This window comes from Kogia breviceps, chromosome 10 (assembly GCF_026419965.1).
Source record: "Kogia breviceps isolate mKogBre1 chromosome 10, mKogBre1 haplotype 1, whole genome shotgun sequence".
Classification (NCBI taxonomy): domain Eukaryota; kingdom Metazoa; phylum Chordata; class Mammalia; order Artiodactyla; family Physeteridae; genus Kogia; species Kogia breviceps.
In genome coordinates, this window is record NC_081319.1 from 99,497,409 (window position 1) to 99,518,321 (window position 20,913).

Consider the following 20,913-nt stretch of genomic DNA (forward strand, 5'->3'; position numbering starts at 1 on the left):
GCTGGGGAAACAGACATCAACAAATCATCATGATACAATGTGTCAGAGCTTAGGCTAGGGCCCTGGTCCAAGTACAAAAGGGGCATAGCCCAGGGAGGGAGGGATTCGTTCTGAAAAGGCGAGGTGGGCGGGGTTGGGAGTGTAGACAAGGAAGCACAGAGGAGTGAGTGTTGGCGCTGGGCTTGACGGCAGAAGAGTGAAGGGAGGCCATCCGGGGCAGAAGAGCCCGTCCGTGCAAAGTCAGGAATGTCCAAGCGTCTTGGATTCAGTGAGTTCGCCCCTCCGCCCTGCCCCAACGTGTGGCTGCAGTGTGGGATGTGGGTTGCGAGGGGAGGTGAGATGAGGCCAGAAGGCGAGGGTGGCCTCCGATTATAGTCCCGCCCAAAGCATGTGGATCCTGTTTTTAAGGCGTCAGAGTGTTCCTGGAGGTTTTAAAACATAGTGGGAACGTGATCAGCTCTGTATTCCAGAAGCTAAGCAGGTAGCAATGTGGAACATGGAACGATTTCAAGCGGGGTAAAGGAATGGCTGGAATAGATCAGACAGGAGATGCAGAGGGCTGACCTAAAGCACCGTCTGTGGTTAGGATCCAACCTGGCGGCCCCCGGGCAGGGCACCCCCAGAGCAGCAGCTCCGTCCTCTCTACCAGGGGCTGGCCTGGATGATTCCCAAGGTTGCTCTCTGCCCTCGCAGGCCCTGACTTTCCCCTTCACTCCCCCGAGCAGCCACATGGGCTCCTCCTAAGTTGCGGATGGAAGAATCTCTTCCCTCTAGCAGCCTCTCTGGTTCTTTGCTGTATCCACACCAGTGCCCAGTGGCAGCTGGAAAATGGTTTGGATGGCATCTGTGCCATTTCCCTTGCTCCGGCCTGCACAGGCGTCTGGGGAGGCCGAGAGAGTGCTGGTGAGCACAGGCTAGTGGGGTCCTGACCCGTTTTATGAGGCTACCCATGGGAGCATTAGGGTGGCCGCATAAACCAGTCGACGGTGTTTATATAGCACAGTTTAAACAGTATCTTTTCATCCAGAAGGTCAGGTGATAGATGGAGAGGGGGCTGCTTCTGTATTCATTGAGAACATTTGTGTTTCCCCAAAGGGTTCTGAAGGAAACATAGCAGATGACACTAATAAAGTAACAGCTATCAGCATTATGCAAGCTGCATTAAGAAGGAGCTCAACATTTTTAAACTAATAGTCTACTGTCCCTGAGTGTTTAAACAAACCAAGGGTAAAAACAGAAATAGATCATATTATCCCCTGCTTGAAACGTTCCCGTGACTTCCTGTCACACTCAGGAGAAAATCCAAACGGCTGCCGCCTCCCTCTCTCCCTCCGTCACCTGGGTACCCCTCTCTGGGCATCCTGGACTGCTCACTGTTCTTAAATGCACCAAGCTCACTTGTATCTCGGGCCCTTCCCATGGGTCACTTCCTCTGTCTGGAACATTCCTTCCCCAGATCTTTGAGTGGATCCCTCATGTTGTTCAGATTCCTGCTTCAATATTACCTCCTTAGAGAGGCTTCCATGACCACACGCTGTAAAATAAGACTCTCCTCACCCACCTTGGTCTGTTTTCCTCTAGCAATTTTTCCTGCTTAGTTTTTCTTCATGGCATCTACCACACCAAAACTGTACTATATATTCCTCTAATTATTGTCCTCCACTCCTACTAGACTGTAAGCTTTGTGAGGGTAAGACCTTTAACTGGGCTGTTGTATTCTCCCCACCTAGAACAGCCGTGGCACGTGGTTGGTTCTGAAGTGATATTTGTTAAATTAGAAAGCTGCCCGGGGATAGGATGGCACAGAGATGGAGGGAGTCCTCCATTTTTTCTGAATACCCACCACACTTATAATATCAATAACAGTCTAATAGTGACAACAGTTATAATTAACATGATAGTTTAAAATTAATTTATATCATATAACAATAATATTCTAATGATGTTAATGTTATATGATATAGTAATAAAATAATGTATAATAAATTTACTATTAAAATAATAATAATGTAACAATACTAATAAGCCATCATTTACTAAGGTCTTACTATGTGCCAAATACTATTAACTTCTATCCACATTAGCTCATTTAATCCTCATTATAAAGCTAGCAGGTTGATATTATTGTCTATTTTACACTTCAGGACACCAAAATTAGGAAGTCAGAAATTTGTTGAGATTCTAACACACGTTTACCTGACTCCAACACCCTCATGCTTTTCTCTATATAACTAACAATACAACGACCCAAACCACCTTGAAATAAACTTCAGGTAGGTTTTCAGGTATATTCTGTACAGGACAGAAAGAGGAAAGCAGGAGAGCCACTTGGTGTGAATTAAGCTTTTACCTAGAGAAAGAAAAAGCCCTAGCATATGCTTTGGGAAACTCTTTGAAAGCATTAAAAAAGGGGTGAGATAGTGTTCACTATCATCAAACAAAACAGAAGGCGGATTCAGCTTTACTGCTTAGGAAGCCAAAGGAATGTTATCTAGATCTCCTGGAGGCCACAAGACTCATCTTACAGATGAGAAGGCCTTTGACTTATCCAGGCAGATACCCAAAACAATTTCCTGCCAGCTAGACTCTCACATAAGTCTGTGGGACCCTTAGGAAGATCCTTGCAGTGTAATATGTCTCATGCTTAATGTGTATTCAGAAGGACCTTGCAAAATCACTCAGGCTCATTTTCACTCTAAGGCTAAATGAGGGAAAGAGGTCGAGTGGAGGTCCCAAACCTGTGTGTCAACCTCACTATGACCACCTTGGTGGTGGTGGGGTCCTGTCCAGGGAATAGGCACCACATTAAACTGTGATCTAAACTCTGAGCCCTGTATCCGGAAACCACTTTTGTAGGACAGCTGATCTCCTGTTCTTTTTGCTTAGATCATAAAAATAGAATTTTTAAAAATAAATTTACTTATTTTTTGTTTTGTTTTGTTTTGTATTTTTGGCTGCATTGGGTCTTCGTTGCTGTGCGCAGGCTTTTCTCTAGCTGTGGCGAGCGGGGGCTATTCTTCGTTGTGGTGCGCGGGCATCTCATTGCGGTGGCTTCTCTTGTTGAGGAGCACGGGCTCTAGGTGCGCAGGCTCGGTAGTTGTGGCGCACGGGCTTAGCTGCTCCGCGGCATGTGGGATCTTCCCGGACCAGGGCTCGAACCCGTGTCCCCTGCATTGGCAGGTGGATTCTTAACCACTGCACCACCAGGGAAGCCCCATAAAAGTAGAATTTTAGTCCATTGGGAATTGGGAAGGAAAAAAAATCAAACTGATTCTGATCCAACTCAGTCAGGAGAAAAATAAAGGCTGATTTTTCGATCCAGGTCGTGTAGTCTAGTTGGATTCCTTCCCATTCAGGGACAGCTATTGTCTGCACTCATCGAGGCTCAATCCTGAGGTCCCATGAAAAGGATTTTCCCCTCACTGCTCCATCCCTCAGAAGGGTTGCTGAAGGTGACCATTTCTGTTTTCTCCTGGGTGATCCTCTCTCTATAGAAAGCATGAAGTTGAACCAAATGTTCTATGCTTCACTAGGAAAAGACTGAGTTTTTTTAACTAGGCTCGTCAAACAGTGGGCATGTTTTGTTCCCTGGATAATAAGTGTTGGTGGGTTAATGGGTCATCTTCAAGAGAGAGGTCAGAAGGAAAAACTTCAGTGTTCAAAGCTGGAACTAGAAATGCCAGCCATCAAAGAGCACAGTACTGGATGAACAGTGAAGGTGTATAGGGCGTGCACTGGCCAGCCCCATCTAAGAGGTCACAGCTAACCTTTATCCTCAGCAAAACCAGAGAAGGTCTACTGCATGTGGCTGACACTCAACTCTGTGAGGCCCTCGGGAGAAGGCGGCCAGGGAATCCCTGGTGCCTGAGCTACCAAGTTCCTTTTCACTGAGGGAGAATTGTATTCTGGCTCCTTGCAGACTGACATTGCAAGTACTTTGAACATTGAAAAGAACAAAAAAAGCAAACAGCCGCAAGAAAGGGGAGGGGAGGGAGGAGAGAAAGAGAGGGAGAGATATCAGCAGGGGTAGTTAGTAAAAAGGGGCCCGGAGACAGAAAACCTTTTGTTCCCCGAGTTTGTTTCATGTAGAGATTGTGAGGTGAACGGCTTTGAAATGAAATGGGTTTATGAAGGAGTTGCTAGGTCACAGGAAGCGCGACTGTCAGACTGCTTTCTGAATTCCATTTCTTTAAAATTTGGGTTAAGCCTAAAAAGAATGTATCTCCTTTTCCAGGGGTTTTGGGGGTGGGGGTGGAGTAAGGTTCGGGAAGGTTCCTGACTTTATTTTCCGCCCTTTCTGACAATGTAAAAAGAAATGATCACATTACAAGTTCTTTGTCAGCTTTCAGGAGTTAAGGGTGGGCGGAGCGTCCGCATTACCTTGGCCCACTAGCCAATGGCGGGGCGGTATGCAAATGAGCTCCGTGCTCGGCCTGCCTCAGTCAAAACAGTGAGCTCAGAGGCTTGGCGGGCGTAGCGGTGCCGGAGCTCAGCGCTGCGCTGACAATTGGCTGCAGCCGGGCCGTTCTCACTTTCATTTAGCCCAGCGCTCGATGGAGGGGCGGACACGCCAGTGCTTAATGCAGTCTAACTAGTGTAGGAAAACGCCTCAATTCACCGCTGCCGAGATGAAGTATAAGGTAAGAGAGTGCCTTTTACAGAAGGTTTCCGTGTGTGTGTGTGTCTGTGTGTGTGTGTGTGTGTGTGTCCTCTGCAGGACAGCTCCTCTGCAGGGACCCCTACTGTGCCCGATTGTGTTCTGTTCTGAGATGGGTCTCAGTCACTGGGGTTGGCATACAAGCAGGCAGGCAGAGATCCAGCCTCTGAGACCCACTCCGGGAGCTCGCAGCGCACCCGGTCCACCTCCCCTGAAAGCTGCAGTGGCCACTGTAGATCAGAGGGTGTCTAACTCCATGCGGAGCGCGCCTTAGCTCAGCACTCCGCGCCCGGGCCTGGCCGCCACTGTCCCGGGAGACGTAGTAAGAGAGGAATCAGAACTGCTGAGCCTCTCAGCCTGGCTCTTCAAGCAGTTTTCAGCCTTTGCTTTAAAGCGTTTGCTTCGGGAAGCAGTTTGCCATATGTACTTTTAGTGGGAGAAGTTCAAAGCCCCAGGTACCCTTATACAGCTGATGATGGAGAATTTTGACATCCATAAATGACATTGGATTCAGAACCAATGAGTACTTGCCATTTCTTGAAAACACTTTCATTGGCGTTTGAATGGACTGAGGGTCTGAAGGCTCCAGCGAGCTTATTGTCCTTGAAACTCATAGTAGTGTCAGAACACTCAGCAGCATATTTTCCCATGCATTTCGCACCTTTGCGTGTTTATTCTCGGCAAAGGGATTATGACTTATTTAGAATATCCCCTTTTGTCTAAGTTGCCCCCATCTAACCAGGCAAGCAGCTTCCAGAGACCCTATTCTGAGCAGACTGCAAGGGATTGGATATGAATTTTGCTTGGAGGATGAATACGTGTGTTTTAGAATAGATACAGTCCCAGTGTGTGTAAACAAACATGCTGTTATTAAAAGGCATTTAGGCAAGGTGGTTATGCTTTGGGATTGGCAATTTGAATTACCTGTCTGGCCTTTAAGATTGTGCTAGCTGAGAGCTACTTTGCTTTCTGTCTGAATTACCTAGGTTCCGGCTCATCCTTTTTTAATGTGAGGTTGTAAATACTCAGTTCTGGCTAATAGCCACTGGCTAACCTCAGTGATAAACCTGTTATTCAAAAGCTAGAAATCTTGTTCAGTAGCTCTAAATCTAACTGTTGAAAGTCTCTATTGTGTTGCATGAGTTACAGCTCTCCTTGGAAAGGTTAGGACTCTCTGAAGGCAGAGGTATCAGTTATCACTGTACTATCAGCTTTCCATTTTCTACTTCAATAGGAGAGATCAGGGGAATGGATAATCCTGAAGATTCTGAATATTTTTGACTTTAGGATGCAACCAGAAACAAATCCTTCTACCTGGCAGGAAAGCTCTCTTTCTTGAAATGGTTCACCCGTATTTCCACAGTTCCCTTATTTAGAACAGTGATAGGACATCATAACGTCCTATCACCAGATATTACTTAGCCTTCAGTGAATCTTTGCCCCTCTTCTGCCTCTTGCGAATGCCTTTAGTTTCATAAAAACCAGCTTGAAGGGGAAAAAAAGAGAAAATACCTTCCTACATTTATTATTGGAAAGTATAAATGGCTGTTTTTAATGTTGAGTGCCGCAGTCTGGAAAGTGACAAAGTCTAAAGTCACTTTTATTCAGTGACCTCATCATATTTAGTTTTACTTTTCTGGAAAGAAAACATCGTGGCAGCTGACGCTGTGAACTGTGTGGTTGCCGTTCATGGGGAGAACCTGCCTCTCTGCCGGGTCTGACCAGTGTCGAACGCCCTGCCAAGTGCTGTACATGTATGATGTTTAGTAACCTGTGCACATCTTCACCAGCAAAACTACTGACTTCCCCAACTAACCAAATGACAGATTGACACCTTGTGGTGACTAGAAAAGGAACCAATAGCTCAAGCAATCTACTTTCCCTTTCTTATAAAGCCTATTTTCTCTCAATTTAATAATGGACTTTATTTCAGGAGAGGACTTTGTAATTTTAAGTAGAGGAGGTGGCACAAAGGTAGACGAGTGCTAAATAACAGTTCTTTAGACTCACCACGCCAATACAGGATTCCATATTTAAATCTCCAATTAACTCCATGAGGTGGTGTTAATACTTTATACTCATTTTCAAATGTGGAAATTGTGGCAAAGAGAGGCTAAGTAATTTATCCAAAGCCACACAGCTAAAAAGTGTTAGAGCTGGGATTTGAACCAAGGTGATCTGGCTCCAGAACTTGTGACTTTAAACCACTATTAAAGAAAGAACTCTCTGTGACCTCCCCAACATGTGCTGTGTGACTGGTGTTTTCTTCTCCCAGGAAGTTTAAGACTCTATGTCATCTAGAGTATTCCTGCACATCAAGGTAACGATTATCTAAAAGTCCTTTCATGCTTATTGAATAAATCATAAGAACTCAAAAAAAAGTATTCCTGCAGAATAGATTCTTTTTTTTTTTTTTTTTTTTTTTTTAAGACAGTAACTCTACAAAGCAAAGTGAAATGCATGTTTGGTAGTATTGTGTAATTCGAGCCACTTAGGTAGTAAAACCAGATAATTATTAGACTGTAAAATCCTGGAGTCAGGAATTACCTTTTAGACACTATATTGCTCTAAATACTATAAATTTAGCACAGTCAGACTTAAAAATGCTCACTGGGAGATTTATAATCCAGCCACTCTTAAGATTTTTTTAATATAAATTTATTTATTTATCATTTTTGGCTGTGTTGGGTCTTCGTTGCGGTGCGCGGGCTTCTCCTTGCGGTGGCTTCTCTTGTTGCGGAGCACGGGCTGTAGCCACACAGGCTTCATTAGTTGTGGTGCACGGGCTTAGTTGCTCCGCGGCATGTGGGATCTTCCCGGACCAGGGCTGGAACCCGTGTCCCCTGCATCGGCAGGTGATTCTTAACCACTGAGCCACCAGGGAAGTCCCTAAGATTTTTTTTTTTTTTAACCAGATTATCCAGTTTGGCTACTTCACGTATCATAACTAGAGAACAACCAAGCCTCCACTCATTTTGAACTTACACACAGCTCCGGCTCAGCCAGCTTATATTTACGGTAATCTTGAGCACTGTGGAAAGCAAGCTATTACTCTGGTGAATTTTTTTTGGTTAGCCTATATCTAGTCTATTTTGATTGCATTGTATGTATTTTTATTTGTTCACGGGAAGGGTGCAGTCCCTCTCATATGCACGTAAAGTTCCATTTCTTTTTAAAGAATTCCGACCGAGGTTCTCTGACAGTAAATTGTGGGGGACTTCATTTATCAAGAATTTTCCCCAAGCTCCTCGGAACATACACAGCATGTTCTGGATACTGGGGTTGGGGCCTGTGCCTCAGTGGCCGTGGCTTCCCTCCTGAGGGTCTGGGGGTGGGTTATCACTGCTGTCTGCCAGGAGGGTAATTGGAGGGTGGGTGCACAGCTGTGTTTGAGCAGAGGCCCGAGGCCCCGCCCACTTTGTGCAGGCCCAGGCCTGGTCAGTGCCCCACGGGCCCGGCCTGTTTGATCTCTAATAGCTGAGCAGCTTCTGTGGCTAGGCCAAATTTCTGTACCCTGTGAGCCTACATTAAAATACTACATTACTTATCTAGTCTGCCATTCAGCAAACTCATTCATGAACATTCCGACTGGGCGTTAGAACAGGTAGAGCTTAGAACACAAGTAAGAAAACTACGTTCTGAAATTCAGATTCCTGCGGCATGGATGAACACGGTAAAGTAGGTTAGGGAAACCAGATCTATGTGCACAATGAAAAGCTTTCTAGGGGACTTTGAGAATATTTTTATTTTCTCAAGGTGGCTTGAGAGCATGTGATCGAGTGTCTTTGATTTAGTCAGCATGGTCATTTATAATCTATATAATTTCTGATTCTTTCCTGGCTTCAGCATTTTGGTTTTAAATTTTTTATTCTCTTCTAAATGATGTGTTGCACACCCTCCAAATGAGGGACTCCTGCCCCCTGCCTCCTTTTGAAACCCTATGTGAGAGCTATGCATTTAAAAGCACCAAAAGATGCTTTGAAAAAATTATTTGGTTACATATTTATTTCTTAACTGAGCAAACCCATTTTCAGAGCTAAACGATTTACCGATACAGAGATCAGAGTCTTTGTAGAACTGAAGGTGTTCTGAGAACACTGATCTAGCAGGTTGCACGGTAACGAAGATTCCTTCAGCCTCCTTTCCTTGCTGGAATATACATCAGCCGTCCTCTTCTGAGACTTCATCAGTGGCTTCCACTCTGTGCCCCCCACTTCTAAAGAAACTTCCTCCCCACTTTTCAAGCCTCTTTGCCAATTCCGTCCCCTTTCGTGCCCTTATGACCTCATCGGCTCTCATTTTCTTCATTCAAGCATTCTTTATGCTTCTCTAATACCGACTTCTGTAGGGCTTGCCTCGCCACCTACGCAGACGGGACACACGTAAAGCACACTCTGTACCCCCCACCTCCCTCCCCTCTCTGGACTCTGCCATGGGAAGTCTTGGTCCCTTGCTGCTTCCGTTCATTTGCCCCTGTCTCTTTGTGCCTACGTGACTTGCGAGTCAAGCCTCCTCATCCATCCACTTTATAAAAGAATCAGAAGACTAAACCTTTGTCTCCCTGACTGTCCTATAATCCTTACAATAGGCTTTCTGTTTCTCACCTCTGCCCTACTCTGTTAGCACTACCTTACTCATTAACCTCTTTCCATCAAATCACTATCTAAATGATACCTGGAACTCACATAGGTTGCCCACTGGGGCTCCAGTTTTAGGTAAGCCCCACTGAATATGAGAGACTCACCCTTTCTTTATATGTAGAGGCAGATTGACAGATGAGTCCCTTGAATAAAAAGTATGATCCAGGATATGTTGTGGCCTTGGGGGTGGGAGGCAGAGGTAGGGACTTGGTCTTCTGTGCTCTTGCAGTAGAGACAAGATAGAGTATGAGGTTTGAGGAAAGGCATTTCTGTTTCCTGTGACTTGATGCTCTGTAACCTTGGGCAAGTTAAGCTCTCTGAGCCTCAGTTTTCTTATCTGTAAAATAGGGATAATAACTGCCTCATAGGATTGTTCTAAAGCCTAAGCAAGACATTTTCCATGGTAAGGTATTTACCATGGCTCCTGCATAATGGAAGCAGACAATGCTAGTCGGCCCCAGCTCTCCTTATATAAGTAGGTGCCCAATAGATGTTGAAAGGATAGTGTGGACTCAAGACTTGGTGACAGGATTATGTCAAAACCCCAGTCACTAGGTTAAGACGATCGAGTATTATTGACTATGCCATGGGCCTGGAGATGTCTTGCAGAAATGCAGATGCCAGACTTAGGGATTTACCAGTACACCTCGGTCCCCACTTGCTAATACTTTTAATGACTTGGTATCTTCATTGTTATTAATAAGATTTGATATTCCTGAAATTGTAGGACCTTGCTCCCAGTAGGTACTCAACAAACATTGAACTGAATGTTGAATTACATATAATACTTACACAAATAGCTGTTAGAAGAGTGTCGCTGTATGGCATAGGGGATTTTGTTACTTCCTAACAGTATAATTTTAGGCAAGCTACTTCTGGTCTCCATCTCCTCATTTATAAAATGGGAGTAATAGTACCTGTCTCATCAGAGAGTTGTAAGGATATAATATATGAAAATCATCTGGTTTTAGTACATAATAGGCATTTTTAAATGGCAAGTATTATATGATGCATTGTAAGATACATATAATATATATACTCAGATATAGAGGTGCAGAAGCATTATATATATAAAAATGTAAGAGGGAACCTTTGCTACAGTTGTTTATCCACAACAAAAATAGGACCGAGGGAAAGAGAAAGTCATGACTGTAAAAAAAAATCAAAGGTGAAGTGAACGGGAGGTGAGTGGGGCTCAGGGAAACCATATCCCTAGCCTACTGCCCTCAGTTAGAGCGATGGAGATGTAAAGTAAGAGGTGCTGGTGATCTATTTTCAGATCATTTTAGGGTTAGAGAGAAACTTAAACAAATTGGTCTGAAATCCCAGCCCCTGGGACCATGGAATTACTCTGCAGTAACATGTAGACTTAATTACCAAGCCTCCTTGCCAAGATAAACAAAACGGGGCCACTGGGAAGAAATCCTCTATTTCCAACTTAAAATGAAGAGAATAGCTACCAGTTACCTAGGCAATGGATGACTGCAAAGAGTACGGGCACAGAAAAGGCACCAAAAAACCCCCCAAAAAACCCTGTTTATACTTTGTCAGCAACACCCCCTCCGTCTTATTTACTTTGAACATTCCAGTCACCCCCTGCGGGAATTCTTACTAGTTAACGAGGAGTCCGCACGTCTGGGGAACATTACAGCTTAGCTGCAAAAGACTGTCTTCCTGAGGAACCTTCATTTTAAGATAAATGCCTTATTGGTGACCTTTTCCACCCTCCACTGGCAAGAGTGATTCAGAAGGTAGACAATGGGATCCAGGTGAATTGAGGCATACGCTTTGAGGAAGATGGAACAGGCATTCCAGAAAATACGAGTAGTGATGGTTGTGTGACCGTGATTTTTCCGTGGTTGAGATGGAGGGCGGGACAGCTGATCATGGAGATAATGAAATTGCCAGTGCAAGGTTTTCAAATACATATCCTTGGGCCTCATCATGGACTCCTAAACACAGCTTTATTCTTTCAAAAAGAAAAAAGAAAAAAGAAAAAACTAGTCCCTTTCCCTCCACCTCTTCCCCAATTAATTTAGCAATTAATTGTGCTAAGTGGTATGTAGGTAGGTGGTTCATGAGCCTTATTCAAAGGCTGGGTTCATTCATACGGAGGCATCTTATTTCTTCGCAGACCTTGGTGTACACGTATGTTGCAAATGAGAATTTGTCCTGATAGTTCCAGTATGTCACGGTTAATAGTCATGTGACCAAAAATGTTCCTTCTGTGGGATGTTGATGTTTATGATTACCAGAAATAAAGACTGACCAACCATGAATATGTAAAAGTGCAAGCACTGCACAAAAACGTTTGATAGCTCATTTTGAATTTAATTCCTTTCTTTACTCTTTGTGTGTGGGGGCTGGGCGGGGGGGTGTATGGGAGGGTGTTACTTGTGAAACTCAGTAGAAAGTTGCAGCCACCAAAAGGCATAAATGGTTAAGATTTGAACCGGATCTTTCTATTTAATTAAAGCAATATTTATTTAGACAGTATATGTCATTAATATTTTTCCTAATTTATTTTAGTTATGCTGTCTCTTGTTTGAATTAGCCTGAATGTCATTGATTTGTGGTGGTCAGTTTATTGCCCTTAATTTAGCACCTCACTCCCACAGAGGACGGGGCTTACTCAGGACTCAGGCTTCTCTGAGTCTCCAGAGTCCCCGGGCTCTGAGCTCTACTGAAAGACTGAGCTGGGATTCCATCCCCCAGCCCCCAATAACCCCCAAGGCCAGCCACTGGGAAGTCAGGAAAGTAGACTTCTAGACACTCCAGCCATCTAACAGGACATGTCAGTGATCTGTCCCTGAGTCTGTTGTTACTGTTTTTTGTTTGTTGTTATTAATCATCCGTGGTATGACTTAGAGTTAGCAGGAAATGGCTTGAGTGGACCAGCAGTGCTGCAGAACCATCACAACAGCATTGGTAGAGCAAAATTTTGAAGTCTTTTTTCCCTTGAGTGCTCCTCTGGGTTAGAACTTCCATGTTATGATTCTCCAATCTTTTCCACTCAGAGCTAAGTTCGATGAGCGTCCCCTTAAACGGCGGGGAGGGTAAAGGAAGGGGGTGATAGGGACACAGTTAGCCCAATGGCATTCTCCGTGAGGCTGGACTGCTTGACAGTCTCAGAGGCCAGGATGCCCTTGGCATAGATCTCATTTCCTTATAAAGATCATCTTGTCAATGAGAGAACAGTCCATTGACTGAACCTAAGATTCTTATCAGTACTTATCTTTTTTTCTCCCAAATCCTAAATTCAGCCAAGGCAGATCCATTAGCAAGATATATACTTGGATGCCTATCTTTTTTTTCTTTTTTTAAACATCTTTATTGGAGTATAACTGTTTTACAATAGTGTGTTAGTTTTTCCTTTACAACAAAGTGAATCAGTTATATATATATACATATGTTCCCATATCTCTTCCCTCTTGCATCGCCCTCTCTCCCACCCTCTATCTTTTATTTTTAGTTTAAAATATATATCATTTCTGTAGGTATGTATCCATGTTTCACAGACCCCAAAATGGGACAGATGGTCTGACAATGGGAGGGATATTTGAAGCGGGGACAGTCTTGGAAAGTTTAGGAACACATGGTCGCTCTAGACAGTCAACACGAGCTTCTTCAGAGATCAATCAGCCATCGAAGGCATTATCCCTTTTGCCTTATGCCAGCCTTTTATCTAACTTGTTTGCAGCTTCTTATCAGGAAATTATCTAAGAGGCTTTTTTAAAGTGGATTCTGGCAAATTTTTTATATTTACCTATAAATAATATTTACCACATGCCATTCGCTTGTGAATAATGATGCAGTCCTTTTCTTTCTCCTTGCAGGAGTAGGAATCTTTAGCAATGAAGGAAAGCCCATTTTGAAATCTGGACTGTGCAGAGAACACCTGAGAGCGCTAGGCAGCGAGCGGGATTGTGTTTCACTTGCTCTTGTTGAAACCTGGCAGGATAGAGCCGTGCCTCGCAGCCTGCAGCGTCTCTATCAAGCCTCCTACCTCCCTTATTAAGATCTTAATTACAGATGCAGCTTATTTCACTGCTGGAGGGAAAGAATTTAGTTTCTCCGAACTGTGTCTGTTTTGTGGTGTGGCAGGTGTAATCACGATGAGATCATTTCTGGTTTGTTTTCTTTCCCCTGAGGAATTTTTTTTTTTTTGCGGGGGAGGAGTACAGTTCTTCAGACAGAACTTCATGAGCTCAGAATAGTGCCGTAATCAGAACTGTGCTCTGATTTTACAGAGACCCTTTCTTCTGAAGATATCAGAGTGTTTTGCATGTAGAGTTTCATGACTCCTCGAGATATTATTATAAAGAGCATGTTCATTATCCCCATGTTGCAGATGGGGAAACAGAGGCATAAAAGGCAGTGCTTTCATCGTCATTAGTCTTACAAGATGAGGACCAAGATCGGACTCTATTAAATTAACAGTGCCATGTCCATCCCCCTCTCCAGGGTTTCTCCACCCCAGCACTGTTGACATTTAGGACTGGATAATTCTTGGTAGTGGGGACTGTCCCTTGCATTGCAAGATGTTTAGCAGCGTCCCTGGCCTCTACCCACTAGATGCCAGTAACACACACACACACACACACACACACACACACACACAGTGTGACTACCAAAAATGTCTCTGAACCTTGCCAAATATCACCTGGGGGGACAAAATCCCCCCTAGTGAAGAATCACTGGCATAATCTCCCCTACTTCCTTCTGCTTAAAAATAACTACCTTACTGGTTTTATGTAAGAGAAGCACAAAAATGCAATCATAAAGCTGCTTGCCATAATTTGATCATGACCGAGGTTGGGCTTAATGTTAACAGTTCCTTACCAAAAGGAAGCTTCCTCTTCTATGCTTAGCGCGAATTTGTTCAAGTGAATACCACAAAATACTAAGAAGCATAGGGTCTCACTAGGTCACGTGTAATGGTCACCAGACCATCGCGAAGGCAACCTGAATTCTCTGAAGTCTTCCTTTGGCTCGATTTTCCTAATAGTCCGCCTATTATATATAAAATATATAAATATATAGAATAGCTTTCTTCAGGGCCCAGTTCTAAATGCATGTTCCATTAATAATGGGCCTTGAAGAAAACTCTTTTATTCTCATAAACTGCTGTAGCATATGTACATGGAGGAGCTTGTCTATATCCCCAGCCACTAAACAATTTCATCAGTTTCATTTTGAGGTTTTCTTCTCCTCCATTTGCTTCTGCCATCTTTCTTCTCTCTTCTAGCTGAGAAGCTGCAGCTTCTAAAAATTCTTTCTTGGGACTTCCCTGGTGGTGCAGTGGATAGGACTCCACACTCCCAATGCAGGGGGCCCGGGTTCGATCCCTGGTCAGGAAACTGGATCCCACATGCATGCCACAACTAAAAGTTCGCATGCTGCAACTGAGGAGCCTGCCTGCTGCAACTAAGACCCGCCACAACCAAATAAAGAAATAAATATTAAAAATTCTTTCTTGAGGCAACTCTGCAACTGCAGTGCTGACAGTATATGATTGTACACACCTTCTCAGCCAAGTGTGCGAATCCATTTTTTAAAACTCTTTGAGGACCTCACAAGTTAAGTAGGATAATAGCAATCAGGCACCAAAGCTAGTTCAGGGGTCATCTAAAAGAGTTCCAGTGAGGGGTGATGTCCAAGTTACATCTAAAAGAGTTCCAGTGAGGGGCGATGTCCAAGTTACATCAGTTGGGTTCTGGCTGGGAGGCATATGAGGGTTGCTAGTATGTGTACATATTGGCATTCGTGGGTTTAGATATAACTTCATACCTTGGGGGTTGCATACCTTGATGTAGGAAGATAAGATATATGGGAATGTAAATATAGGAAGATCTTTCCCTTCTTTCAGATACTTCATTAGATGTTAGAACTTGTGTGTTTTGACTACTGAGAAATAATACAGTTTGTGGAATATACTGTAATATTTGTGGGCTAGAGTCTCCTACTCCTTTATAACTTAATTCTCATTTCACTTCCCCAAGTACCTGGATGTTAGAGGGATTTGTCTAGACAGGCAAATAGAAGTGATTTGATGCTAATACTGTAATGTTGGCTGAAATCCAGACGGTTGTTTTACCATTAATAAACCTATCTTTTGGGTGAGTGGGTGTCAGGCCTTCATCATTATATGGCGCCTGTCAGACTTATCTAGGGACAGACCCTGAAAAGCGTTTGTGCCTGCCCCGTGTTTTTGATCCTTTGCCAATACGCTATGCTTAAATCTATCAAATCCAGGCAACCTGGGACAAATGCTTATAAATTCTGAGGCTTAATAGCAGCATTACTAAATTCTAAGATGGAGAAGCTTCTCAGGAAGCATACCCTAGTCCAGTGGAGAAAAATCCTAGATTAAGAAGGGAACCAGATGCTACTTCTGGCTCTGCTGCTGATATAATAAGAGACCCTTTGGGCTGTAGAACGAGAAGACTGGGCGAGAGTGATCTCTGGGATCCCTTCGTCGTCTAATATTCTAGCCTAGTCGGTCTGGTCAAGCCATGGGTGACTTCTGGTCCTAAGTACCCACAGAAACCTAGGTGTTCTCCCACCTTCTTTCAGACCCTCGGGAGTTACTCGAGAAAACCCCAAAGACCACAGAAGAGTGGAGAATTGAGTTCTTAAAGACATATGTATCATTTATGATCATCAGAGTTGTGAGGAAAAGCTAATTTATTTTTCTCACATACTGTTTGCCATCAAACCCACCCTCCGCAAACGGCCAAGAAGTAATGGAAGGTGGCTGTGAAGTCACACCTACATGTGTACACGCACATAAAGAGGGTGCTGTGGCTGATGTTCACCAAGCTGGACCATCTTAGAGGATGTGAGGACTTGTGGCAAAGTAAATGACATGAATATTTAGAGAGAGTCCAAGATACTCATGTAAGCTTTATAACTACCACAGGGGTTTAGAAGCACTTTCCAGACAATGAAAATCATTGGCTGAAATGTGGTCCAGGTGCTAAAGGGCTCTTTGGTGGCATGTGTTGGACACACCTCCCCAGGGGTCAGGAAGTACGACTAGGAACCTCACAGGATGTCACACTGCCTTTCTGTGGCTAGTTCAGATCACATAATGAAAAGTGTATCCGATTGCAACGGACAACTATTGCTGAGAAAAAACTTGGATGTGCTCTGCATCATATCTTCTAACTCCTAAACCTAAAAGCCTAGTGTCTACTACTTAACAGTCTCCAGAGGATTCAACTCTTAAAAAAATTCAGCATCCCAGATACCCAGTGTAAACCAAGTATTGCAAGAATCAAAATCCAGACACTTGTAGATATCCATGTTTTCTGACTATGGCTGTGTCCTCCCCTGGGGAAATCCCGCATCCCCCTGTATCCTAAAGATGAGGGTAGGAGGCAGCCGAAGGGGGTTGGATGGCCCTCAGACCGAAGCTGATTTTTTTTTTTAACTGAAGTAGAGTTGGTTTGCAATATTGTGTTAGTTTCCGACGTACAGCAAAGTGATTCGGTCATACATATATGTATGTATATATCTATATTCTTCTTTTCGATTCTTTTCCATTATAGTTTATGACAAGACACTCTATCCAAAATGTTGTCATAAACTATAATGGAAAAGGCCTAAGCTGATTTTTGTCGGCAGACAAACATAAAAACACAGGATCCTTTCCTTCTCTTCTCCAGTGTGTCCCGAGACTGACCTTGTTCACGCCTGCCCCTCACCCACTTCCTTTGGGACCCTTTTCTTGACAATGGCCATTTCCTTCTTTACTGTGCGTGTGTGCGTGTGTGCGTCCCCGCCAGAGTCCAGGGCTAAAGTTTGGGGGGTTGGGTACAGGAAAGCCACATTGTTGAGAATGTGGCAGCCCTGAGGCTTGGCAGGAGCTCCTGCAAGATAAATATAGAATGAAGCAAAATAATAAGAGGAAGCTAGGCCATTGATGATGCTATCAGTCCGGGGGGGGCGGGGAGGGAGTGGGGAGGGAGGGGGGGTGACACACCAGGCATTGTGTCTCATTTTTCTTCAAACAGCAGCATGAATGGTCATGGAAATTATGTCACACACCTCTCTGTATTTGGAATAGCAGATAGTTTCCCTGGCAATAGGAGTAATAAGCTTTCTTGACGTATTGATAGCAGTGGGGGGAAAAAAAGGGCAGGGAAGAGCAGGGTGGTGCGGAAACGATCGTGTGACCTGGAGCTCTCTTTACTTGCTGTAATACTGCACGGCATTTTCTTCCCGGTCCTTGGGCATAGCCGGGGAACCAGGAACCACAGAACCCAAATGTTCTGGCAAAGCATGAATGGTGCTCGGTCCTCTACCGCCAGATGCAGGTTGCTCCACTCAAGGGAGGAAAGGCTCTTACAGAGACCATTGTATTGAATCAGACGGAGATGGCTGGCTCCTCTTGGCTTCCTGTTTGCTCAGTGGTTGTGGCAGTAGATGCAGGCTCTCCATCTACGTCATCATCCTGTTTTAACAGGGAGGGAGGGGCCCTTTCCTGCTCGCCGTCTCCCACGTTCTCTGGCCGTGAGGCTTAGGTGACTCGGACATGCCATTTATCTTTCTGGTTCTGTTAGTTCATCTTCCCGTGTCCATTTGAAAATGTCAACCGAATGTCTTGCTGGCATCTCTAGAAAACCATTTCACCCTCTCTGTAGAGAACCGGGAAGTCAGAGTCCAGAATCCATTTCAATTTAGCAAACACTTAATGAGTGTGTATTTTGTTTCACACACTGGTTCTGGAAATGCCAAAGAAAGAACAGCTTCCCTGAACTTAAGGAGTTCCCAGTCTTGAATGGGACGGTACAAGTCCCACTGTAAGAATACTGTCACAGAGAACTAGAAAGGAAAACAGTGAGATCGATTTTGGGCAGAGAACTCTTCTGGTGATGAGGAAGGTGAGTTTGGAGGTGGGAAGAGGTTGAACGCAGGAAAACCAGTTGGGTAGCAATTGTCATACCTCCCCCCCGCCCCCCCCCAAAAAAAAAAGTTGCTGAGGACCTGAGCGAGGAGTGGTAGTGAGGGAGAAAAGCCAGGTCCCAGCTGACCGAGGTTCAGGTTGTGAAGTGACTCAGCAAACCTCTGAGGCTCTGATCTTGGGCGGCCTTATGCCTGCTGTTAACTGAGAGAGATCAGGAGAAAGGGGTTTTGCACTTGATGAGTGAGAGGTGAAGATACTCATTAGACAACTGGAAGTATGGGACTGGAGAGCAGAGGAAGTATCGAGGCTGGAGCTGTGGATCTGAGTGTTACCTGTGTGTCTAGATGCCATCGGCATGGATGAGATGTCCTGTAGAGAGCAAACTCATAGAGACGAGAGATCCCTTTGGAACATGATCACTAAAGGGACCGGAAAAGAAATTAGTCTGTGAAGGAGGAGGAAGACGAGTGGTCATGAGAACAAGGGAACGGAGAGGTCCAGGACTGGAATCATGGAAGCCAAGGACAGCTTCTTCTCAAAGATCGGGGTGGGGTCAATGCTAGAGGCTGCTACAATTAGGATCCCTCACATAGGATTTGTGACTCTAAATGAGGATTTCCCATCCTAATTAGAACCACAGCTTTTGTAGCACATGCCTCTGACTTTATTCAATACCGTCCTCATTCTGGAGCTGGAGACAAGAGGCCCGTGTTCTTAGCTCTGTGACCTTCTAGGCAGCTGACTTGGCAAATCTTTAACTTCTTGGGCCTCATTTTTCTCATTTGTAAAGTGAACGAGTTGAACTGTAATTGTTTGAAGTGCCTCTGGCTTTCAAGTTCTATGACCCAACTGTTTTGGTGCTTTGCCAGGCTCTAGCTGCATTTCTGACTGCCAGCCTCTGGAGGCTAACCATCCAGCTGGATATAGGATTACATAGCTCTCTTATCTTTCCTTGATGTGTTTCTGTGCTGACCTTTCCTGCCCTGGAGATAAATATCCCAGGGAGGGTGGGAGAAGGAGTAGGTCTTGAATAGACAAACTGCCTCTCCTGGGTTTTTGTAAGATATTCAGATAATCACCTTCTGACTTTGTGGCCTGAAGGAATCACAACTCTGCCCTGAAGGAAAGGGTCCCTCCACCTTGTCCTAGCCAGAGAAATTAACTCTTGATCTGCCTGTGCACTTTTGAACGAGAGGGTTTGTGTTCTGGCTGACGTTAACTTTGCTGTTATGCCCTTGCTAAACTCTTGCCTCCACGCACCAAGTATTTTCAAAAGCCAAGCTCTTTACCCGTGTTATTCCGTACTTTCTGATGGATTGTACTCTTCTGGAATCTAATGAGATGTATCCATAATTTGTCCAGTAATGATGATAATAATAATATAATATTAATAATGTTATACGATATAATATTAATAATATTGTGATAATATTAATATAATGATATATCATTATAATTAATATAATTAATTATATAATAATTCTAATATTATTTAATATAATTGATTAATTATATTAATATAATATATAATATTATTGATTATATTAGTAATATATTATTATTATTTTGTCTCAGAATGTCTCTTGAATGCACCCAGTAGTTTCATTATTGTTGTTCATAGGCAAATACTCAACAAGAGGTTGCAGTGACCAGAACTCATTATCAGTTCAGAGAAGTACTGCTTCAAGATACAGTTCTCCTCAACTGTAATTGTGAGCAAGAGAAATATCAGATGTGTATACAAATATATATAATAACAACATTAGGGCTTCCCTGGTGGCGCAGTGGTTGAGAATCCGCCTGCCGATGCAGGGGACACGGGTTCGTGCCCTGGTCCGGGAAGATCCCACATGCCGCGGAGCAACTAAGCCCGTGAGCCATGGCCGCTAGGCCTGCGCGTCCGGAGCCTGTGCTCCGCAATGGGAGAGGCCACAACAGTGAGAGGCCCGCATACCGAAAAAAAAAAAAAAAAAACATTAGAATAGGACCAACCTTTGATTGAGAACTGTGGAGGTAATCTGCTAGGAAGCGTAAGATCAAAGCACCATCGGCACATTAAATAAATAGTCACATCTCCCCAAGTCTCCCGCGACGTTAAAGCACTTGACTTGAATTAGCTCACCGAATCCTCACTGCAAACCCGTGGCATAGGTATGTCATTCTCACTCTCGTTTTACAGATGAGGAAGTTAAGGTGCCAAGGGGAGAAGTAACCTGCCCAAGTCACACAGCCAGGACCCCAAACCCCAGGAACTGATTTATTCCACAGGCATGACAGAAAGAATTGTCACCTTCAGGGCTTTACTGTAAAATGGAACGGAACCCAGTTAGGAGGACATTGTGCAGTAGAGCTAAGGTGGCTTAGAGTTCTGGAAAGAGAACTGAGCCAAGAGACCACAGTTCTCTTCCCATCTCTGACTCCACCGGTGTGGCCTCGGGCAGATGATAAACTGCCCCCCACCCCAGATCTGTTTCCTCATCTGTACAACAGGGAGGTCAGGTGCAGGTGTTCTCTGAAGGTCTCGGGAGCCGGAACCTCCTGTGTGGGAGGGTGGCTGGCTGTAGACATTGGCTCCCTGTAGCTGGCACAGATATTAAATAACTTATTCCCATTCACCCGAGGCTGAGAATAATTCTCAGCATGTGAGGTGTCAAGCTGGCGCGGGGTGCTTCCACTAGCAGCCACGCCAAGCTCTCTGAATCCCG

At 44.3% G+C, this 20,913-nt stretch overlaps 2 protein-coding genes across 4 annotated transcripts in view; one reads left to right on the forward strand and one right to left on the reverse strand.

The window, feature by feature from the left end:
- NEDD9 (neural precursor cell expressed, developmentally down-regulated 9) overlaps window positions 1-20,913 on the forward strand; it is a 299,037-nt gene that overhangs the window by 249,342 nt on the left and 28,782 nt on the right. For 2 of the 3 annotated variants that reach the window (XM_067006769.1, XM_059077758.2), the window contains exon 1: window positions 4,426-4,640. The exons of the other annotated variant lie outside the window; for it this stretch is intronic. In XM_067006769.1, coding sequence (XP_066862870.1) covers window positions 4,629-4,640 — 12 coding nt within the window. In that variant the 5' untranslated portion in view covers window positions 4,426-4,628. Of the gene's footprint in view, window positions 1-4,425; window positions 4,641-20,913 lie in introns of those variants that run through there. 3 annotated transcript variants of the gene reach the window in all.
- Window positions 1-20,913, reverse strand: part of SMIM13 (small integral membrane protein 13) — a 188,193-nt gene that overhangs the window by 75,125 nt on the left and 92,155 nt on the right. The gene's annotated exons all lie outside the window — the stretch shown is intronic.